Source organism: Juglans regia, chromosome 3, assembly GCF_001411555.2.
Source record: "Juglans regia cultivar Chandler chromosome 3, Walnut 2.0, whole genome shotgun sequence".
NCBI classification, from domain to species: Eukaryota; Viridiplantae; Streptophyta; class Magnoliopsida; order Fagales; family Juglandaceae; genus Juglans; species Juglans regia.
The window spans coordinates 31,385,128-31,406,462 of NC_049903.1; the positions used below are offsets into that span (position 1 = coordinate 31,385,128).

General features: G+C 35.2%; 2 protein-coding genes across 4 annotated transcripts; both read left to right on the plus strand.

Moving 5' to 3' along the window:
• The first annotated feature begins 952 nt into the window (after positions 1-952).
• On the plus strand, positions 953-10,997 carry LOC109006093 (serine/threonine-protein kinase ATG1c-like). Of its 3 annotated transcripts, XR_001998582.2 has the most exons (14): positions 953-1,405; positions 2,418-2,535; positions 2,660-2,718; positions 2,960-3,024; positions 4,343-4,436; positions 4,519-4,599; positions 5,806-5,911; positions 6,669-6,741; positions 6,823-7,424; positions 7,562-7,926; positions 8,807-9,098; positions 9,638-9,708; positions 9,836-9,996; positions 10,534-10,646. XR_001998582.2 is itself a non-coding variant. In XM_018985260.2 (13 exons), the coding sequence occupies exons 1-13, from the start codon at positions 1,166-1,168 to the stop codon at positions 10,771-10,773; spliced, it is 2,406 nt and encodes an 801-aa protein (XP_018840805.1). In that variant the 5' UTR covers positions 955-1,165; the 3' UTR covers positions 10,774-10,997. The 3 variants fall into 3 exon arrangements, 2 of the variants coding, with proteins under 2 accessions (XP_018840805.1, XP_018840806.1); XM_018985260.2 differs by lacking the exon at positions 9,836-9,996 and having other exon boundaries at positions 955-1,405; positions 10,534-10,997; XM_018985261.2 differs by lacking the exon at positions 9,836-9,996 and having other exon boundaries at positions 955-1,405; positions 7,565-7,926; positions 10,534-10,997.
• A 3,972-nt stretch (positions 10,998-14,969) lies between these two features.
• LOC109006092 (putative receptor protein kinase ZmPK1) lies at positions 14,970-17,813 on the plus strand. Its single transcript, XM_035688726.1, has one exon. It carries the CDS (start codon positions 15,057-15,059, stop codon positions 17,469-17,471), a length of 2,415 nt encoding a protein of 804 aa, XP_035544619.1. The 5' UTR covers positions 14,970-15,056; the 3' UTR covers positions 17,472-17,813.
• The last annotated feature ends 3,522 nt before the right edge of the window (positions 17,814-21,335 follow it).

The following is a 21,335-nucleotide window of genomic DNA, read 5'->3' on the forward strand; positions in this document are numbered from 1 at the left end:
TCTCCTGAAATGGGTATGCAAAAGATATGAGAGATGATAACTAGGAGAGGGCAGCCTTGAAGTCGGGGGGGTCTCCGATGTCAAAGTTAGTAAGTATTCTTAGAAGTTTGTAAATAAATGAAAGAGTCTAGGGATTAGAGAACTTTCTCGTACCTGGAGCTTGCTATTTATACCGTGGGTTGGAAGATGTGAAGATCGTCTTTGTTTCCAAAGAATTTGTGTCTCTTTTTTCAAAGCGATTACTCGATAATTGTACAATTTATAGTTGTAAATATCTTTTCTCTTATTAATAATATCATACATTTTATATATGATTAATGATTTATAATTTATTATTAATTGATATCATATATTATTTTATATTTTATATAGTCAATGATAATAAATTAAATAAAAATTATATTTTTACAGTGAATTTTATGTATATGAGTAGTATGTGCAGTAAATTTTTGTTAAATTTGATGATGCTGGTAGATGGAAGGAGGGAATTGAGAAGTTTTGACAATAAACAAGTCTATTTTGATATAATTATTAATTTTGAACGTATATTATAAATTAAATAAAAATTCGACAAAACAAAACGTAATTAACCCAAAGATATACTTTGTATCTCGGTAAAAGAGTATCTTCGTCATTCAGGCCAATGACAACATTATTGAACATGGCCCCCACCCGACCCGATGATTACCTAACCAAGAAGATAGAAAGCAAACAAATCAGAAGCAGAAGTCTGGCTACTACCATAGAATCAACCACAGGCTAACATTATTTCCCTTCGGCCTGTTACCTTGTAGCTCCGCTAAATTCGAGTTTCAAAACTCCTTATTGTATTTCCGTACTCAAAAGACTCTGATCTAATCATCAACACTGATCTCAATTAGGCTTCCTAATTGAAATCCTAACCAGAAAAATTAAAACCTAATTAATTTAATCCAAATAATTAATATCTAACGGACACACGCATTGCATTAATCTGTCTCTCTCATCCTCTCTTCTCCTCTGCTGTACGCCTCTCCTCATTCATCGATTCGTCCAGAAAAAGCAAAGCCTAAATATTCGGGTCGAATCGCGGAAGATCCGTTTCCAGAGTTCGGTGAATCCGTCTGAGACGTCGACTTGCGGAGCTGGTCTCGGGTTCGGAGTCTAGGGTTTTTCAGCTTCGAGAATGGCTCAGGCTAGTAGGGTTAGGGTCGTCGGGGAGTACCTGGTGGGCCGGCAAATCGGGTCTGGGTCCTTCTCCGTGGTTTGGCACGCGAGGCACCGAGTACATGGAACCGAGGTGGCGATCAAGGAGATAGCTACGGGCCGGCTCAACAAGAAATTACAAGAGAGTCTCATGTCCGAGATTTTCATCCTCAAGCGGATTAACCACCCTAATATTATTCGCCTCCACGATATTATTGAGGTTTGTGTAAAACTTTATTTATTTTATAGCTTGATTTTATTTTTCTTAGTTGCTTTAAAACTGCGTGTTTGGTAGCGGAGAAAATGGAGGAAAGTTGAAGAACCTTTTTTTCTTAAAGTTTCTTGCTCTTCAATTTTCCTCATTCATACGAAACAGTAAACTGAGTCGTATTGTTTACTTGAACCTTTGTTTCTTTAAATTTCTGTGAAGAATGTATGTAGGATTTTTTTTTTTTTTTATAGTTGGTGTGAGAAGATAGTCGTTGGACCTTTGGTGAAATTGCCACTGGGGTTTTCCAGGAAAAGAGTTCCTGGTCTAACTTTCAAGTTTGTTTTGTTCTATATTTTCTCCTTGTGTGTCTAGGTTATCACGGCAATGGGTAGAAAGCTAAAATGAATGAATTAGACAGCACTATAGCCTGAGGTTTTGCGTAGTTGCTGAGAAATTTAGGAAATACGAGGCCAAAACGTCAAAATCTTGAAAATAGATTTTCGATGTTTATACTTGAGAATGAGAAGGCTGATTTTACTTGATCAGAGGGTAATGCAACCTTTGAGCTTATTCAACTTGCGAATTAATTATGGGAAAGCAAAACAAGGGCTCTTATTTGAACTTGTTTCTTTCAGTATTTGCTTTTTTCATCAATCAAACTGAGGGTAGAACTTCAAGGAAAAAAATTCAGGACCGCTGGGAAAACAAAGGATTATTTAGGAAGTTGCAATCACCATTTGAAGTTCAAATCACTTGGCCTTACTGGGTTGAACTGAGTAATAGTCCACTTAGTTACAATAATGCCTCTTGCCTTTAATTGAGTCCATCTATAGATTATAGAGTATTCACTTAGTGCGATTTGGACTTTTTTTTTTTTTTGCAATTTCAGCAAGTCAAAGATATTCTATTTGAGGGTGTGTTTCTATCTAGAACCTAGGAGTGAATTTTCCCAAAACTAATTTGTGAGGAAAGTGCGAGTTTTCCTTTTTAACTAAATTTTTACCTGATGTTGCTTCAATAGGTTCCTGGGAAGATACACCTTGTACTTGAGTACTGCAGAGGGGGTGACCTTTCCATTTACATACAACGCCAGGGAAGAGTCCCAGAAGCCACTGCAAAGCAATTCATGCTGCAACTAGGTACGTATTGAGCTTTGCCTGGCCAACTCTTCATTTTTTTCAGGTATTCTCAATTAATTAGCAGTGTATTACCTAAAAGAAAAGTCAGCAATGTATTGATGTTGGAAGGTTTTGTATTTTACAGTGGCTGGTCTACAAATTCTACGTGAAAATAGTCTTATACATCGGGATTTAAAGCCACAGGTCTGGTTGATTTTCTGTTTAAGTTACGATTCTGATGCACATGTGGCGATCTATATTGTAGTCATTTCTATAAGGCAGGAAGCAAGCCCATGACATAGTTTGTGTTTTTGGCTTTTTGTTGTAATTAAATTCCTGAGCAACATAACTGAAAGGAATTGTTTGATATGTTGTAATATTGTCGCTGCTGAAAGGTTTTCTCAACGTTTTAATCCATTTGTAACATGTATCATTTTTTGAACAGAATCTCCTCCTCTCCACTAGTGACAACAATTCAGTTTTGAAGATTGCAGATTTTGGATTTGCAAGGTAAAATCAAATCATGTCTTTGATAATGCGCTTAAAATCCCCTATCTTTTTGTGCCTTTGCTTTTTAGTGCTTTCATGGGCTCTCTTGTTTATGGTGAGTCTAATTAGATGTGATTTTAAACATTTTTTTAGATAACTAGAACCCACGCACCTGTTTGGGATTGAACTTGTGATCTTCCCTCTCCACCCCTTGTTTATAGGGGATCCAAATTGTGTTGTTTTGTTTTCCTTAAAAGGCTAAGTGCACTATTGATACCTTTATACCCTTTGCTTCATCTTGGGGTATGCATGTTGACAAGAAATGACATGGGGAAGTTGTGACTGTCATAGTATTGGTAAAAGTGTGCTTAAGCACAGAAGGCCGAAGCACTTAGCTTACCAAAAGCGTGCATTAAGTGTGCTTTTTATTGAGCCTAAAATGCACTTTGGTAGTTTTTTGAATGAATTATAGAAAATGTCAGTTTTAACTAGTATTATTTGTATGGATCATTATTTTAGATGAGGAAGATGATGAGGATTACACATCTTGTGATAACAATGATAGCCGTATGCAACCCCAATGGGCGGCGTAGTGGAGTGAGCCATATAAACTAGATGTCCTAGGTTCAAAACTCCGCATTCACATTCTTGTGGTCCTTGGAATGAGAGAGTTTTCCCTTGAATTACCTAAGGTGCACTTGTGGAAAACTCCTTGCTGAGGGCTTGTGCACCCTCAAGATTAGTCAGGACTTTGTCCTAGACACCTGGTGCCAATAGAAAAAAAAAAATGGTAGTCCTATGCTTATAGGATTAATTTTATTACGTATGTTAGCATAAAAGTCAATGCCTACAATTCTTTTGTTGTTTTTGATCGTTGCCTTCTGGGTATACCTTGATTTAATCTTGTCTTTTAATTTGATTGCTATCAAATATCATGCTTGTGTATATTTTTTAAAGCACAAAAGAATTATATAAGATGTTATGCCTAAGTTTTATTTAATTAGTTGCAAAATAACAATTGAGTCAATAGGCTAAACATATTACTATCTTATTTAAACATTTTTTATTGTATTTTATGAATATTTTGTTATTATACATTATTTTCTTAAAACGTGTTCTTTACTTTCAATTCGGTGCATGCTTGCACTTTGTACCTAGGCTATAGGTGGCGCTTGTGCTTAAGTGTGCCTGACACTTTCACCGACACTTGGTTGTCAAACGTTTCATAATGTATAAAGTCTTTGGAAATTTGACCCTTGGAATTTTTCCGGGGCGGTTCATCCTAGATCCTCTCTCTTAGACTTTTCAATGTTCAGGCATTTCTGATTTCCTTTTGCAGATCTTTGCAACCTAGAGGCCTTGCAGAAACATTGTGTGGTTCTCCACTTTACATGGCACCAGAGATAATGCAACTTCAAAAGTATGATGCAAAGGTGACTTTTGCTCTTTTTCATTGGTCAGGTATTTGTGAATTATTTCAGGTTTCTTCCTTTTAAATTTGAACTGACTAAGCAGGCAGATCTCTGGAGTGTTGGTGCGATCTTATTTCAACTTGTTACTGGAAAAACTCCATTTACTGGAAACAATCAAATACAGGTTTGAGCACCTTCTACCTAATCTGGTTTTGCATGGTGTTTACCTTTCCTAAAATTGTTGTAATATCCTAGATTGCGTATGGGAAGGTTTGAATCCCACTAGGTGGCATCACCCTCGTGATTAGTCGGGACATTATTCCCAGACACCTGGTGCCAATATAAAAAAGGAACGTGGTGAATGAGCTTCCCTATTATTGTTTTTTGGGTTTGGGGGGGGGGAGTTTTAGCCCTTTATAATGATTCCAAAGGACTCCAATTAGAACCTTGATTATTTGTTTGGAGCATAACTCTAGATATGGTTTGGGCCTTTCTTAGGTTGTTATAAATGGTATTAGCGTCAATCTGAAGATTCCCAACTAAAGTGTGAGATTTGAGTTGTGTCACCTATGATGGAATGGTCTGACAAAGACCTCTGGAATTTAAAGGGAGGAGATTCTTATGATCAATAAAATTTTGTTTCACGATAAAAAAGGGGAAAAGATTGGATTGTATTGGGGAGTCGGTGGATCATCTATTATTGCATTGTGGTGTAGCCATAAGCTTGTGGAATGATATCTTTGCTAGAGTGAGGCTCCATTGGGTGATGCCACGAAGGGTCGTTGACTTTTTTGCTAGTTGCCAAGGCATCCGGGGTAACTCTCAAATTGCAGCTATGTGGAAGAGGATACCGATCTGTTTATGGTGGTGCATATGGATGGAGAGGAATGATCAGAGTTTTGAGGACCGTGAACGAACAATGGATGAGATTAGAACTTTTTTTCTTAATACATTATTCCATTGGTTGATTGTATAGACTTTAATGGAATGAGCATACATGATTTCCTTGTATCTAGACACTCATGCATAGGTGTTGCTTTTGTATATGTTCTGTGTACTTGGCTTTGCCTATTTTAATAAAATTCTTATTTACTGATAAAAAAAATATTTCGGATTGTATATAGGAAGGTAGTGAATGGGATCCCACATTACTTAGGTGGGAGAAGTTCAAGCCCTTTACAATGATTCCAAGTGATCTCAGTTGGAACATTGACTAGTCCTTTTGGAATATGAACCCAAAAGTAGCTTGGGCCTTCCTTAGGTCGTTATAGTTGTGTGTGTGTGTGTGTTTGTTTTATTTTTTTTGGCAGTAACCGCAAGTTGTCAAACTAGTCTTCACTATTTAAAATCTATCTTAACCAAAGTTATTGTAATACCTTGTTTTGTGCAGTTGCTCCAGAACATTATGAAATCAAATGAATTACAATTCCCTCCAGATATAGATTTGAGTTCTGACTGCAAAGATTTGTGCCAGAAATTGCTGCGCCGTAATCCAGGTATATCTCATGATGCATATGTATGAGATACCCAATTGTACCAAACAGGAAACGGGCTATAATCAGTTACTAAAGTCTCAGTATATGTTTTTCAATATTTATATATTGTCAAATGGCATTGATGTGTGTGAGTGAATTACCAACTCACTTGTGTGGTTTTTATTTATTCTCAGAACTTATTGTCGAATTAAAATTGTTTGCTTCAAAATCCTCAAAATGTCAATCAAGTTCTAGCAATTGCCAATTTTGATGAACCAAATATTATAAGAAACGTAGTCATGCCATGATTCCTTTACTTTGATTTCAACAAGCTTTTCATGATTTACCAACAAATATATCTCCTCCTTTATATCAATGTACTTGGGCCCACAGATCTGCCTTGATATTTGAGACTCATATAGTTTAAATTACTTTGATTTAATTGGTTAGAAAAAGTTGAGGAATAGATGTTCACCGTATTCCTGCAATCGCAGACCACATGGTGCATGGGAATGCTAATTTTTGGTGGTTTTTTTACATTTAGATTCATAAATGTACTCCACTCTAAAAGTTCCTAATGCATAGCATTGGTTGCTTGAGACTATTGAGCTGGGGAACAGTATATAGAACTGTTGTTGTTTTTGGGGTATCTGGCAAGGAATGGTATATGAGAGCTATACTAAAATTTGGTCTTATCTCACAACGTATTATGCATTCTAATATGAGAGATTTTGCCTTTTATTTTGAATTTTCTAATTTTATTCTGTTGTATTTACAGTTGAAAGATTAACATTTGAAGAGTTTTTTAACCACCCATATCTTTCTCAGAAACAACCAGCTGCATCACTGGGGTAAACGAAGCAGTTTTAGTCTTCATGGTTTTGTCTATTTGTATTTTCAGTTTTCTAAATAATAAATCCTCTGGCATGCAGGAGTAGGAGGTCTTCAAGAGTAGTGGACGAATTTCCTGTGTCTGACTGTGATCCTGTGAGAAATAGGGAGGAAAATAGTCAAGAGGATTGTCTGCCTTTCTTTCTAGATGATGATTCTGGTGGTCCTGAAGGGAGCCCATCCTTCTTAAGGAGGAGGTCTTCACCGAAGTCTACTCATGGATTTTCTCTTGGTACAACATTTGGTAGAAGGGAAGTAGCATCTCCCCCTAAAAATGTGAATCTGACTTCCGGATATGGTAGTGCCACAGATAATTTGGAAAGCCGTAGACCCTCAAACAGAATAACCAATCCTCTGCCCTTCTTTCTAGATGATGATTCTAGTGGTCCTGAAGGGAGCCCATCCTTCTTAAGGACAAGGTCTTCAGTGAAGTCTACTTACGGATTTTCTCTTGATACAAAAGGTGGTAGAAGGGAAGCAGCATCTGCCAATTCTAATAATGTGAATCTGGCTTCCGGATTTGGTAGTGTGACAGATAATTTGGAATCTACTAGTTCTAGGTTGGATAGCCGTAGACCCTTGAACAGAATAACTGATCCTCTGACATCCACAGACCTAAGATCTCCGAACACTCAATCAAAAGGTACCAAGAATCCTAATGTTCCTTTTTTTTTTCCTCTCATCTTTTTTAGTTACCAAAATGTATATGGTTTCTCTAGATTCAGCATGTCTAGCAAGACATGATTTTTTTCCTTTTTCCCCATATTTTCATGGTTTCAGCAGTCGTGGATTCGCTAGAGTTAAGTGATCAAGATTATGTTATTGTATCTGGATCTCCAATGGATGTGTCATCTTCCTCAGCTTGTGCTTCCAAGCCAGGCCATTCTATATACAGGTCAGGGAGTTCTCCCCAAGCATCTGTTAGAACGAACACCATGGTAAGTGCCCCAATGCCAATCATTGGCGCAGAGACTAGTGACATTGGTCAAATTGGAAGCTTGGAAAGTCAGAGCTCTGCTCCAGGGATCTCACAAGGATCAATGGAAATAGGAGATGCTTTAGGGCAGCCATCAACTCACTGCACAACAAGGATTAAGTCATTACAGCATTGTGCATCTGCCATTAAAGAATTATTGAATGAAAAGGTAAGTGATAGTGTGCCTATTTGTGCAATCTGGCCAGTTTCTTTATTATTGTCTCTACAAATCTGTAGGGAAGCTCAAAAGTGCATTTAGTAGATAAATGAAGTAATAAACCATAAATGGTTTTTTCTCTCACTCTCTACAGTCTACACAGCCGCCGAGTTAAAGATATATGGTCTCTTGGTGGAACAGGAACTTGTGTGGTCCATTTTTTTTTTTAAAAGTTAAAATTTGATTTATGATCTAGGGCAGTGTTGCCCAAGTACATAGGATGTGTACGCCTGAAAGGGGAAAACAAAAAAAAAATATGGAGACTAGAAAGTTTGCTAAGAAAGGTTGAGTGGTTTTTTCAATCAATTTCTTTGGTAGATGTTGATTCTTTTTTATTGTTTCACTAGGTCAGCCAAGCACTTGATTCATGTGGTGTTTATGTAGTCTCCATGGGAATATTAAAAAAAATAGGCTTCAAGTAGATACATGATGGTAAATTGATTTGATAGCTGACACTGGGTGAGTCAACATGTATGATGGGGGATCTTAAATTCTTGGCTGCAAATTTACTGTGCTGCATGATTGTAACAGAATATCTATAAAAAAAAAAGAAAAAAGAAACAGAAGATATTTCATGCTTAGTATTATTTGATGGTCAATGCATAGTTTATATTCTCATAATATTATAATTTGGTTATGGGACAAATTTAATCCTGGTCCCTCATTGTGCTTGTACCTTATGCTGCTAGTCTGACACTCCTGACGTGCCTCACAATTAACATCAAATTATAACTTGTCTGTCCTGCTCAGGACCAAAAAAGAAAAAAAAAAAAGAAAAACAAAAACAATTGTCTGTGACATCAAATTATAACAAGATTTGTTTTTTCAAAAGATTGAGGCAGATAGGCATTTAGAGGCATTCTCCATTCAGCTTGTAATTCTTGCAATTTGGAAGCAAGCCTTGCATATATGCCATACACAAGCTGCCTCAGCTATGGAAGGAAGTCCAAGTCAAGAAACTCCGAGATATAGGAGCACCAGTAAGAAGTATGGTAGTCCTGATACAGAAGTACGTCTTGATGTTTGCAGCACTCAATTGCTGGAGGATATCTCCTCTCAGATTGAGAGAGACTTTCTCCTGGAAGTTGAACATGCTGAAGGACTTGCTAAGGTCATTGAACCTGGTATGACTTGATACTGGTGTATGGTGCTCTTCTGTTTTCTCCTTTTACCGCCAACACTAGTGCATATGTTTGTAATAAGATCATACGTTTCACTTCTGTTCTTACCCTTTTATAAATTTCATTTAATTGATGACTGAATTATAATGCTTGTTTTTCAAACCTATTGTATTCGACGACTCTGAATTTCAAATTTGAAATTGTTAGATCCGAGTGTTGTGAAGGCAAACTCGCAAGTCATATATACATACACAGATTGTGTTATATGTGTATATGTCATGCTAACATTAAATAGTACCAACAAAATTTTCTTCATAAATTAGGATCAGGGTTCTATGGGTTAGTGGCTGTAATTGCAGTAAAAATACACATCTTTGGCATGGGTAGGTTTTTTGGCTATCGGAGTCTATTTCCATGTGAGGGACTCTGGGTGCTTCTATATCTCTAGTTTGTCTATGTTGCAAATATAGGGAGCTATGCTTGTGGTTTCGTTCTATGGTGTGTAAGGGTCTGAAGACTAAATTTTTTCATCATGATTTCAGGTAATACAGAGATGCCAGATGCAATGGAAACAATATTTGAATCTGCTCTCGCTTTTGGGAGGAGTGGAGGCGTGAGTATTTTATTTTCTCTCTCTAGCTAATTGGACCATGGCTGACATTCTTGCATGGGTTTTGTTATACATCAGCCACTATTCACCCCCACACCTGACAGTTTTTTTTTTTTTTTTTTTTTCATAGGGTGTGGGGTAGTGAATAGTGGCTGATGAGAAGAATTATTCTTTCTGCATTTAGTCCTTAGCAACTCACCGAATTAGTTGGCAAGGCAAGGTTAAATTCCAGAGTAGGATGACCAGTTGTTTGTCAAGCTAAAGTCCCTACACTTGCCATCTGTGTCTTAAGTGAGTAGTTCAAAAATAATTTAAATGAAATTCTCTATCATGTTTGCAATTTGAAATGAATGCTCTGTTGACATGTCTTAGGATGGCAGATTTTACTGAAAAAATGACCAATCACTACGATTGTGTCCACATTCGCTTGTCTGATTATCATTTGAGATTCATGCTTTCTTTCTCGACCAAATATGACATATAATAAGCAAAGCGTAATTATCCCTGACCTTGTATGGTGCTGTGAAGAAAATCAGAGACCTATATGCAAAAGGAAATGTATGAATCGACATGGTGATTCAAATCCATTGAGAAATATGCTCTTACCTAAATAATCAAGCTTTACAAAACAACGATCTCAGCTAATTTCTTGGGGAAGCTTCTATCTCTCTATATACTATGAATAGCAGATGGTATGGATATTGAATACTGTTTAAGAAAACACCATAAAATGATCCCTTCCCTTGAAAATTTTGAAATTTGGGGAGTGATAGTGCGTTGAAGTAATCTGGAACTACCCACTGAGGATTGTTCTCTTATGTTTGGCAGGTTGAAGAGCTCATGGGCAATATGGAAAATGCAGCAGGATTGTACTCAAAAGCTGTGCGTTTGTTAGTCTTTCTTCTAGTGGAAGCACCGTCCCTCATTCTCAATCCTCCATTCTCCCTCACAAACTCAGACCGGTATAGGCTCCAAACTTATATTGATATCATTAATAACAGGCATGGTTACTCAAGGTCCCAGCGAATGGCTCTCCTCAAGTGCGACGATCAACACTGCCCCCCTTAGAAACAAGGCAAGATTTTAAGTACCATTTCTTGACGATTCTCACGTTGTTATACGCTGTAAAATTATTTGTTTGTACTTTGTACAGTTATTCTTTGTGTGACGGGGGAATTGGGAGGTTGACAGGAGTGGTTGACCTGTATTAGTGTAGGCTGTTGTAATATTTACATTTTTGCTATTTAAAAAAAGAAAAAAAAAATTTATAAAATATGCATTCCTTTAAAATTGGATATGCATTCTGTTCAATTTGTTTTTTGGTGCATTAGTCGTCAGAACTGAAGCATGCCATCTTAAGAGTTAGTTGAAAGGGAATATGTATACAATGAATAAGCTTCGGTTGGGCCAAATGATTTTTATTTTTATTTTCTAAATTCATTAATATATATCGAGAACTGCTAGAAATATAAAGAAATTATACAAAGTAAATCAACAAACTGATGTGGTTTCATGATATTCGTTAGATCTACTTTATAATAAAAGTAATTTTATAATATATGTACCGCATCAAGCTACAGTAGTTTGTGAGTTTATTTTTGTGTAATTTTTTTGTAATTAAAGTATTTTTCTTTTATATATCCAGGTTTATAGCGGCAAATTTTGGTTTTTTTTTTTTTCAAATAATAAAAAAGGCTCTGAGATACATATTGGTCGCATGTAAGTCCTTGAAACGTCTTCTTTCAGAGAAAAACATGTCCAATTCACACCAGAAAATATTATACATCGAGCAATATTCCCCAAGAAGTCATTGATAATGATATTCCCCATACATTCAAATAAATTTTTATAAAAACAAAATTATAAGTATATCATCTATCTTCAATTAATTAAAATACTCAACAATTCTGATACGTTTCACTTTAACTTGAATTCTTAATATTTTATTATAAATTAGCTCAAATTAATGAAACTGATTCAATCCAAATAGCATCTCAATCCTCTCCCAAAATCTTAAACATGACTAAAATCTATGAATATATAACATTTTTCTCTACATTTTTACAAGTTGAAGTCTTTATTTAGAAGATCATACGTACGGTTAAAGCTAGAAGCTCAATACACGCTTTTGCATTAAAAAACTAACTGTTTTATTTATATGTATATTATGTAATGAAAAATGATAAACACACGATAATTTTCATAACATTTCATAATTTTCATAACATTTTACATAATTATGTTTTAAAATGAGAGATATTTTTGTAAAATGTTTTTTTTTAAAAAAAAAGAGGAAGATACCCCAATTATATTGATAATCCTCACTTATAATGGAGAAATATTGTGGTCACTGATTACAACCGGACACCTAGTTGTTACATATAATCATAAAATCCAAAACTAGACATCAAAATGAAATGTAAGAAATAAAGAAAAATCACTAAGCCTTATACAATATATTAAGTAAAAAAACTAATAAAACCAAAACCAACACCAAAGTACATACCTGAAAGAAAAAACCAAAATAAACAAATATGTAGAAGTCTTGTTATGGACATGGAATTACTTGTAAACCTGCGTAATCCATTCGAATAACTTCCATAATTTCTTTTGGAATGCTGTTTTTATTATTAAAGAAAAACTCCTTACCTCTAGTGCCTAGTCTAGTTAATCTAACGTGGTTCGTTTCCCTAAAAGAATGATATACCTTCACCACCATCAAAAGAGCTATCAATCTTGCCTCGTTCCAGTATCTCTGACTCTGCCAAGGAACTTGTCACCTTTCTCTCACCTATTAACCACAAGCTTAGAATCAGATTCAACCTTTATGTGAGTTATATTCATCTGAGCACATAAATTAAGTCCATCTGAGAGAGCTATGATCTCAACAATATTGTTGGAGCTTATACCATAGAACCTGACAAAAAGCAAATATCGTTTGACCATCCGCATCTCGAAGAATACCTCCATCTCTGCGTCTACCTGGATTACCTAGACTACTTTCATCTACGTTAAGTTTAGCAAAACCCTATGTTGGGCGCATCCACTTCAAAATCTGAATAATATTTTTCTAGATAGACATATTCATTAATCTGAGTTGTTGTAAGATCACTCCATCTGAGCATTTCATGAAGGGCTTATTTGTTTTTGTGTGGATACGTTGTGCTAAAAAATTCTTGACTTTATAGCACACTTGCTCCCCTATTTCAACAACCCCTTCCATGCGAATTTTACATTTGCATAACCACAGGAACCAACTTATTAAGGAAAGAAGAATACCAATCACAAAATTGATTTGCGATACCACCTAATTCTTGGATAGTTATTGTTATATTTTACCATCCCATGTATGATTTGGTCCAAGTTTCAGACCTAGCACTGCCTCAAAAGAATTCCAAACAAAAGCTTGAATCTCTCCCAAAAGTAACGAATGACTTAATGAATCACAACCAGCCACTTTACAACATTCAAATTTAGAGGCCATAGATATATACAACTTCATAATATTTTGGTCAAAAGGCAAACCATTATACATATCTTTCCACATAAACGTAGAAATTTTACTTGGAAATAACCTATGCCAAATCCATTTAGCCCACGATGCTTTTTCCTTAGGTTCATGATTATATTACCAAATTGAAAAAGTAGAAAAATTGCAATTATACTCTGCTCTCAATATAGGTATATCTGAATTTGAGGAGAGTTGAATGTGTTATAACTTTAGATCTTCGTAGATGGAATTCTCCATTAGCTCCTGCACTTTCTCCCAATTACCTCCCATGTTAAAAAAGACCTCAGCTATTATTAGAGAGGGTTTTGTATAATCCGAGAGTTTGGCAAGAATCCTAAAGATGGCCAATTTTCAAACCAAAATGATATCTTGCCTTCGTTAATGATCTGTCCAAAGCCTCTAATCACTGATTTCATCAATGCTTTTAGAGCCTTAAAAAAATGTGATTCGTAAGAAACGTGATTTAGGAGGAATGGGTGATGTTGAGCTTTATATTTGGCTCGGAAAAAAGTAACCCAAAGAGAGTTACCATACAGAACTTGCCAAACAAATTTCATATGAAGAGCTTTCTTTATGTCTTCCAATTTCTGTATACCGAGATCACCTTCTTCCGTAGGTCTACAAACATTATCCCATGCCACCCATTTATTTTTCTTCTTACCATCCATACTGTCCCATAAGAAATCTACAAAAATCTGATTTAACTTGTGTATGACACTTCAAGGTATATTTAGCATTGTTAAAAGATGTAGAAGAATATTAGACAACACGTGTTTTAATAACACAAGTTTACCACCCTTCGAGAGTAAAGCACCTTTCCACGAGGCTAATTTCTTTTGCACTTTATGAATTAAAGATTCTACATGGGTGGCTCATATACTACATATACATATTGGTGCACTCAAGTATAAATAGGGAAAAACTCATTCATGAAAGCCAGTAGTTTGAAGCCCAATCGTATTTCGTGCTGTGGAAGCTTGTAACATACCCTCATTTTGTAAAATATCTTGTAAAATAATATTACTTTTATAGATATTGTAAAAGTAACATTATTTTACAAAAATACTCTTATTTTAAAATGTGTTGTGTAAAGTATTGTAAAATATATTGTGTGAGTATCATTACTCGTATGCATATATGTATATGAAAACAACATGAGGCTGAAAACGACAAGATGGCAAAGATTTCATACAGGGTAATGCAAGATAAACGTGCAAGTTCCGCACACACTTTTTTTAAAATATATATTTATTATTAAAAAAAAAAACTTTTTCTCAAGTCCAAATTCAGGGCTGATAAAAACCAATTTCTTAACCTTTTTATTGATAAAAACCAACAGCAAACTGATGCTTCAAAGCTCATCTCAGACCCCTGTTAGTTTTGCCAAATTACCAAAAGTAATATGAAAAACACTATCCTCAAAAATAGCCCGATCACATTTTCAGGTTCAACCTACCAAATCTACCAAAGCCTGGCAATACAATAACTTTAGGTGCATTTAACCATTCTTTCACTACTTGAGAAACACACTGCAAGCTCAATCAATTCTAAAAACAACGAGGACCATTGTGCTGTAAGATATTAAATATTTGATGAAAGAAAAAGATAATAAAAATTAAAGAAAAATATAGTGTGTGAAGCTTCTCTGAATAGTAAGAGGTTGCATAGATTTTTTTAAAATAGAATACGCAACCGACTCTAAAATTATAAATATCTTACGGCACAATGGTCCTCTCGTTGGTTGCTCGGGGAAGAAAAACATCGATCATCGTACGCACGCACGCAGCTGACTTTTCCTCTTCAGCTACCCCAGAAGAACTGAACTTTTTTATCTAGCAAAATGATATCACTTCGAACTGAGTTGTGCAGAATGAGATACCGGACCTCTCCATCTTCTACTAGTTTCCTCAGTTTTTTTATTTCCATTTTCTTCCTCTCTTTTGCAACTGTAGCAACCCATGAATTTTTGCAAAGAGGGTCTTCTTACTCAGTTGAGGCTGCAACAGACCTCCTGACCTCCCCAGACAAGTCATTTACCTGTGGCTTCTATGAGGTGGGAGAAAATGCTTACTGCTTCTCTATTTGGTTTACCAATTCCAAGGAGAGAACCGTTGTTTGGATGGCCAACAGAGAAAGACCCGTCAATGGCAGAGGATCCAGAATTTCATTGCAGCGAGACGGTGCATTCGTCCTTATCGATGTCGACGGCTCGAAGGTGTGGGAGATCAACACCAGCTCCGCTGGTGTTGGGAGAGCTGAGCTTTTGGATACTGGGAACCTTGCTGTAAAAGATCCAAATGGTAAAATCCTATGGCAAAGCTTTGATTTTCCTACTGATACTCTTCTTCCTAACCAACCCTTCACAAAGAGCAAGAAATTGGTTTCTACTATAGGAAGACGATCTTATTATTCTGGATATTTTAGTTTCTATTTTGATAGCGATAACGTGTTGAGGTTGATTTATGATGGGCCTGATATTTCAAGCTTGTATTGGCCTAATCCTGATTACACACTGTTTCAAAATGGAAGAACAAATTATAATAGTAGCAGAACCGCTGTTTTAGATGAAATGGGTAGTTTCTTATCCAGTGACCGGTTGCAGTTCAGTGCTACTGACATGGGTTTTGGGGTTAAAAGGAGGCTGACAATTGATTATGATGGAAACCTTCGACTATATAGCTTAGACAATTTGTCTGGATTGTTGGTGATTACATGGGAAGCTCTCGCTGAGCAGTGCAACGTGCATGGGATATGTGGGAGAAATGGGATTTGTGTTTATACCCCACAACCCAAGTGCTCCTGTGCTCCTGGCTATGATATCATTGATGAAAGTAATAGGAACAAAGGTTGCAAGCCTAAGTTCAATCAGGCCTGCAGCCAAGCTGAGAATGTGAAATTTGTGGAGCTTTCACATGTAGATTTCTATGGATTTGATCTCAATTATAGTGAACAAATTTCAATCAACTCTTACAGAAAACTCTGCTTAGAGGACTGCCGTTGTGAAGCATTTAACTATAGGTTAACGGGGCAAGGGCTTTGTTACACAAAAAGTGCACTTTTTAATGGCTACAGGTCCCCAGACTTTCCGGGCAGTATATATCTGAAATTGCCAGCAAATTTGGAAACAGCAGAACCCAACATTCTTCCTGTTGCCAGTCCAATATGCAAGAGCCGTGAATCTAAAATTTTGATAGGGTCTGTTTCAATGTATAACAACAGTTCAAAGAGGATGAGATGGGTTTATCTTTACTGGTTTGTTTCTACAATTGCTGCAGTTGAAGTTCTCCTCATAGTATTAGGTTGGTATTTCCTTTCTAGGGGACATGGTGTGCCTGCTTCGTTGGAAGATGGTTACCGTGTGATAGCAAGTCAGTTCAGGAAGTTTAGTTATGCTGAACTCGAAAAAGCAACCAAGAAGTTCAAGGAAGTGCAGGGGAGAGGAGTCTCGGGTGCTGTATATAAGGGTGTTTTGGCGGATGAAAGGGTTATGGCTGTGAAGAGATTGAAAGATATGTCTCAAGGGGAAGACGTGTTTTGGGCAGAATTGAGTACTATTGGGAAAATCCATCACATGAACCTTGTTAGAATGTGGGGATTTTGTTCAGAACATAGGCACAGACTCATAGTGTTTGAGTACATAGAGAATGGGTCATTGGACAAGCACTTATTCTCCTCTAATTTTCTTGGATGGAAAGAGAGGTTTAAAGTTGCATTAGGAACAGCTAAGGGTTTGGCCTATCTTCATCATGAATGTCTAGAATGGGTTATCCATTGTGATGTGAAGCCTGAAAATATACTCCTAGGCAGTGACTTTGAACCAAAGATTGCAGATTTTGGGCTAGCAAAACTGTCTCAAAGGGGAAGCCCCAGCTCAGAACTCTCTCAAGTCCGAGGTACAAAAGGATACATGGCTCCGGAATGGGCTTCGAATCTTCCTATAACAGCAAAAGTTGATGTTTATAGTTATGGGGTTGTGATTTTAGAGATAGTGAAGGGAATTCGGCTCTCAACTTGGGTGTTGGAGGATGGTGAGAAGTTGTCGACGCTTATTAGCACAGTGAAAGGGAAAATTCGATGCGGAGAAGACTCTTGGATAGATGATATAGTGGATCCAAGATTGCAAGGTCAGTTTAGCAGGAAACAGGCAGAAGCAATTGTTCAAATTGGCATTTCCTGTGTGGAGGAAGATAGAAGCAAAAGACCAACAATGGATTCGGTAGCCCAAGTTCTACTAGAATGTGAAGATGAAGAGTGAAGTCTTCAGAAAAACAGTAATTACAGTAGCTGCAATTCTCTTATCTAATCTATTTACTTTGTCATGTTGTGTTGTTTTGTGATCGCATTTCACTCCCAAAATAATTTTAGAAGGCGATTTCCTATATGGTCTTTGCATGCTCATCAAGTTCAAATTTCCCAAATCTCTCTAGACAAGGGCCTGTTTTTTTTTTATGAGATTAGAGATTTGTTTAAGTGCTTCCCTTGTCAAGAGTAAAATAGATTTGAACATGTTCAAATCTTAAGATTTGTTATTATCCTTTCTATTTAGGAATAATTTGATAACGTCAGTATTTCTTATATTGACATTGATATTATCACCTTCTTTGAATTATCCTCATTTCTCTTACGAGTAATATGTGATGTTGAACTCATTCTAATAAAATAAAGGTGTATGTATCTCTCTCTCTCTCTCCCTCTCTCTGTATCTTGCAAGAAATTTGAATATTTTTAATCTTATGTTTTGCTTTTATTCCTTCTATCTAGAAGGATTTTATTATAATCATATAATTATCTTTTATATCGATTTGATATTACCTCTATATTGAACTATCCACAATTCTCTTATATTATGGTTATAAAAAAGAAAAGGTCAGTTTGTGAACTTCTTTAGAAAATTAATGTTAGCATATAATTTAGAGATGCATTCTTCATGGAGAATTAGAGTCTGTAATAATGGGACTTGAGAACATATAACTCATAGCAATGGAGTTTGCAGTTTGGGGAAATTCTTATAACAGTTGATTAGATTGCAAGAAGAAATAAGTAGACATCAAAACCCTACCAGGCAAAATCAGCAAAAAGCATCCGGTTGGTGAGCAGCATGAAACGACTATACGTCTTTTTGGGATTGGCTTCATTAGATCATGAGTTTGTGTATATATTTTGAAAATTGATGATGTTCGGGAAAAAAAAAAAATATATAAATATATATATATATAAGTAATATATGCTTTTGCATTGTAAATTAGAAAATAAAGAAACAAGAACCTTTTATAAAACAAGAGTTCGGTGTTGATACACATTATGATGGACACTTTCTTTTTCGTATGGTCTTTATAGAGAGTATTGAGAAGGTGGTAGTAAGTGGGGTTTGAAAGGTACAATGCAAGGTGGTTGGAGTACTGTCGCTAGTACCCTGGGATGGAAAGCCGTTGTCGATGCCATGTAGAACGCCTTTTGGGTGGTGGCCCAATCTGTGAGAAAAAAAAAAGGGAGAGAATTAAGAAAAGGAGGTGGATGTTGGCGGTGGGAGAAGGCCAGGGCTTCTCCTTGACGGCGACGCCCATTGCTGCTCCAGACCGAAGGAAGATAAAAAGAGAAACATGGGGCGGTGCTGCTTGGGGATGAAGAAGAAATAAGAAGTAGGGTAGGGGACCAACCCATGTCTGTCCATTACATTGAACCGGGTTTCGGCTCGGGTTCTTGGACGAGTTCGGTCTAGACTCGGACCGGCCAGATTATTATATTAATATTATTTATTCAAAACAAATCTAAAAAATAATTCTTTCTTTCTCTTCTATTTCAAAACATGTACTTTATTATTTAATAAATGTATGATTTATTTAAAGTTGAATTATGGCTATTAGTTATAAAATTCTTAATTATTGTTTCTTATGAATTTTATTATATGGTAGGCCATATAAATATATGAATTATTTGCACTTGAATTATGACTATATGTTATAAAATTTTTAATTATTGTTTTCTATAATTTTATTGTATGTTAAGCCATATAAATGTATGAATTATTTGGACTTGAATTATGGCTATTAGTTATAAAATTCTCAATTATTGGTTTTATGATTTTTATTGTATGGTTGGCCATACATATATAATTGTTTATCCCATATGGAGTGAATGGTTTGCACCAAAATTAAAGAAAATATTGGTTGTCTAAAAGTACAAGAGTTTTCTTAATTTAGATGGAAAAACCATTAAACTTCATAGCAAATATGGGTATGATGGAATGAACAATTTGTGTCAAGACCTACTCCCAATTGAGGGTTTTGATGATACTACTAGTTCATTCATCAAAATAAAGTTGGAAGGAACAATTTGTATGTCAGAATTTACTCCTAAAAGAGAATTCTGATGATACAATTAGTTTATCTACATAATTTAAAATTGAAGGGAACATTTTGTGTGTTGGGATTCACTGCCAAATGAGGAGTCTCAATGACACTATTAATTTATCCATAGTGGTTTAAATCCATCCATAATGATTTAAATTATGTTATTGTTTATGAGTGTCAAACTCAAAGCATTAATGTGATCAAAATGCTTTTCTTGCAATGAATATCATTACAAGGTTTCCTGTACAAAATGTATGTAGTTTAGATAAATATGAGCATGTCAATTTTACAGTAAGACCTCATTTGGGAATGACTCTAGTTCTAGATTCTGGTTTACTCATTTCAAGTCTAACATCAATTATTGAGAATATGGGTAATGGTCAAAAAACTATGATGGTTACGAAGATATGATTAATTACTACATATAAGAACTTTAGAAATGAAAATTGTGAAATCTTCTTATTTTTGTATAGAATGGTTTATTTTAGATATATCATTATTTTATTAAAGTGATCAAATATGAACGAGTTGGTTAGATTGTGTATATATTTTGAAAATTGATGATGTTTGGGAATATATAGAATATATGCTTTTGTATTGTAAATTACAAAATAAAGAAAATAACAATAACCTATTATAAAACGAGAATTTCGGTACTGGTACACATAATCATGATTGACACTTTCTTTATAATAGAATTCTATTGATTTCAATTTTAAATATACACTAGACTTCTTGATTAGTCTATTTTTAAGATACAACAACGTTGATTCTCATTAATCTTTATTTTAGTACACACAAAAAAAGATTTTTGAACTTGATATGATATAGCTAAATTGCTATATTCGTGGGAGGAACCTCCATATGATAAAGTGACACTTATATATGAAAAGAAGAATGATATGCATTAGTTACTATTCACTCACACACCTCATACTAATAGTTTTTTTCTTTATAGGATGTGGAGTGTGTGGTAATAAATAATGACTGATAAGAATACATTTAAAACTTGTTTAATTTAACAACAGACACAAAGCTTCGTTTGTCTCAACCACAAATAACTAGAGACCACTTGTCAAATTCTCATTTCATCTCATCTCATCATTATAATTTTTTCAAATTCTCACACAAAATATAATAAACAATTCAATTTTTTCAAATCTCAATTCAATTTTTTCAAATTTCAAAATAATAATAATAATATTAAAAAATAATATTTTAAATTTTCATCTAAAATTAAAAATTATCATCTCACTATTCAAACCTGGTGGCCAAGCACGGATAACTTTTTTTAACCATGACATTGATTCACATTAATTGTACTTAAGGTTGAAATATTTTAATCAATCTAACTATAAAAGCTAACTAGTTCGTTGTGTCTATGGTGCGGTGGGGCGGGGCGGCAAGTGGAGTTGGGTAGTACAATTTTGAATCAAATCGAGGGACCCTGACTGAAAATGTGTAATCTTATGTTACTTTATGTTGCATTTGGGTAGGAAGATGTTATCAGATATTCTGTTAATAGTAATAAAAAAGTAATAATAAAATATTAAATAATAATAAATAATAATAAAATAATAAATAATAATAGAGTATTCCACCATCAAGCTAGCCCTAATTTGCATAATTGAAGATATTCTCTATTTCAATACATTAGAACTCTTTGAAACGAGACCTTGCACACACCCTTCAAAATAAGAAAGAAAAAAAAATGTCTAATACTGTAGTAATTGCTGAATATCTGTCTATTATTTAAAAAGTCTATATGT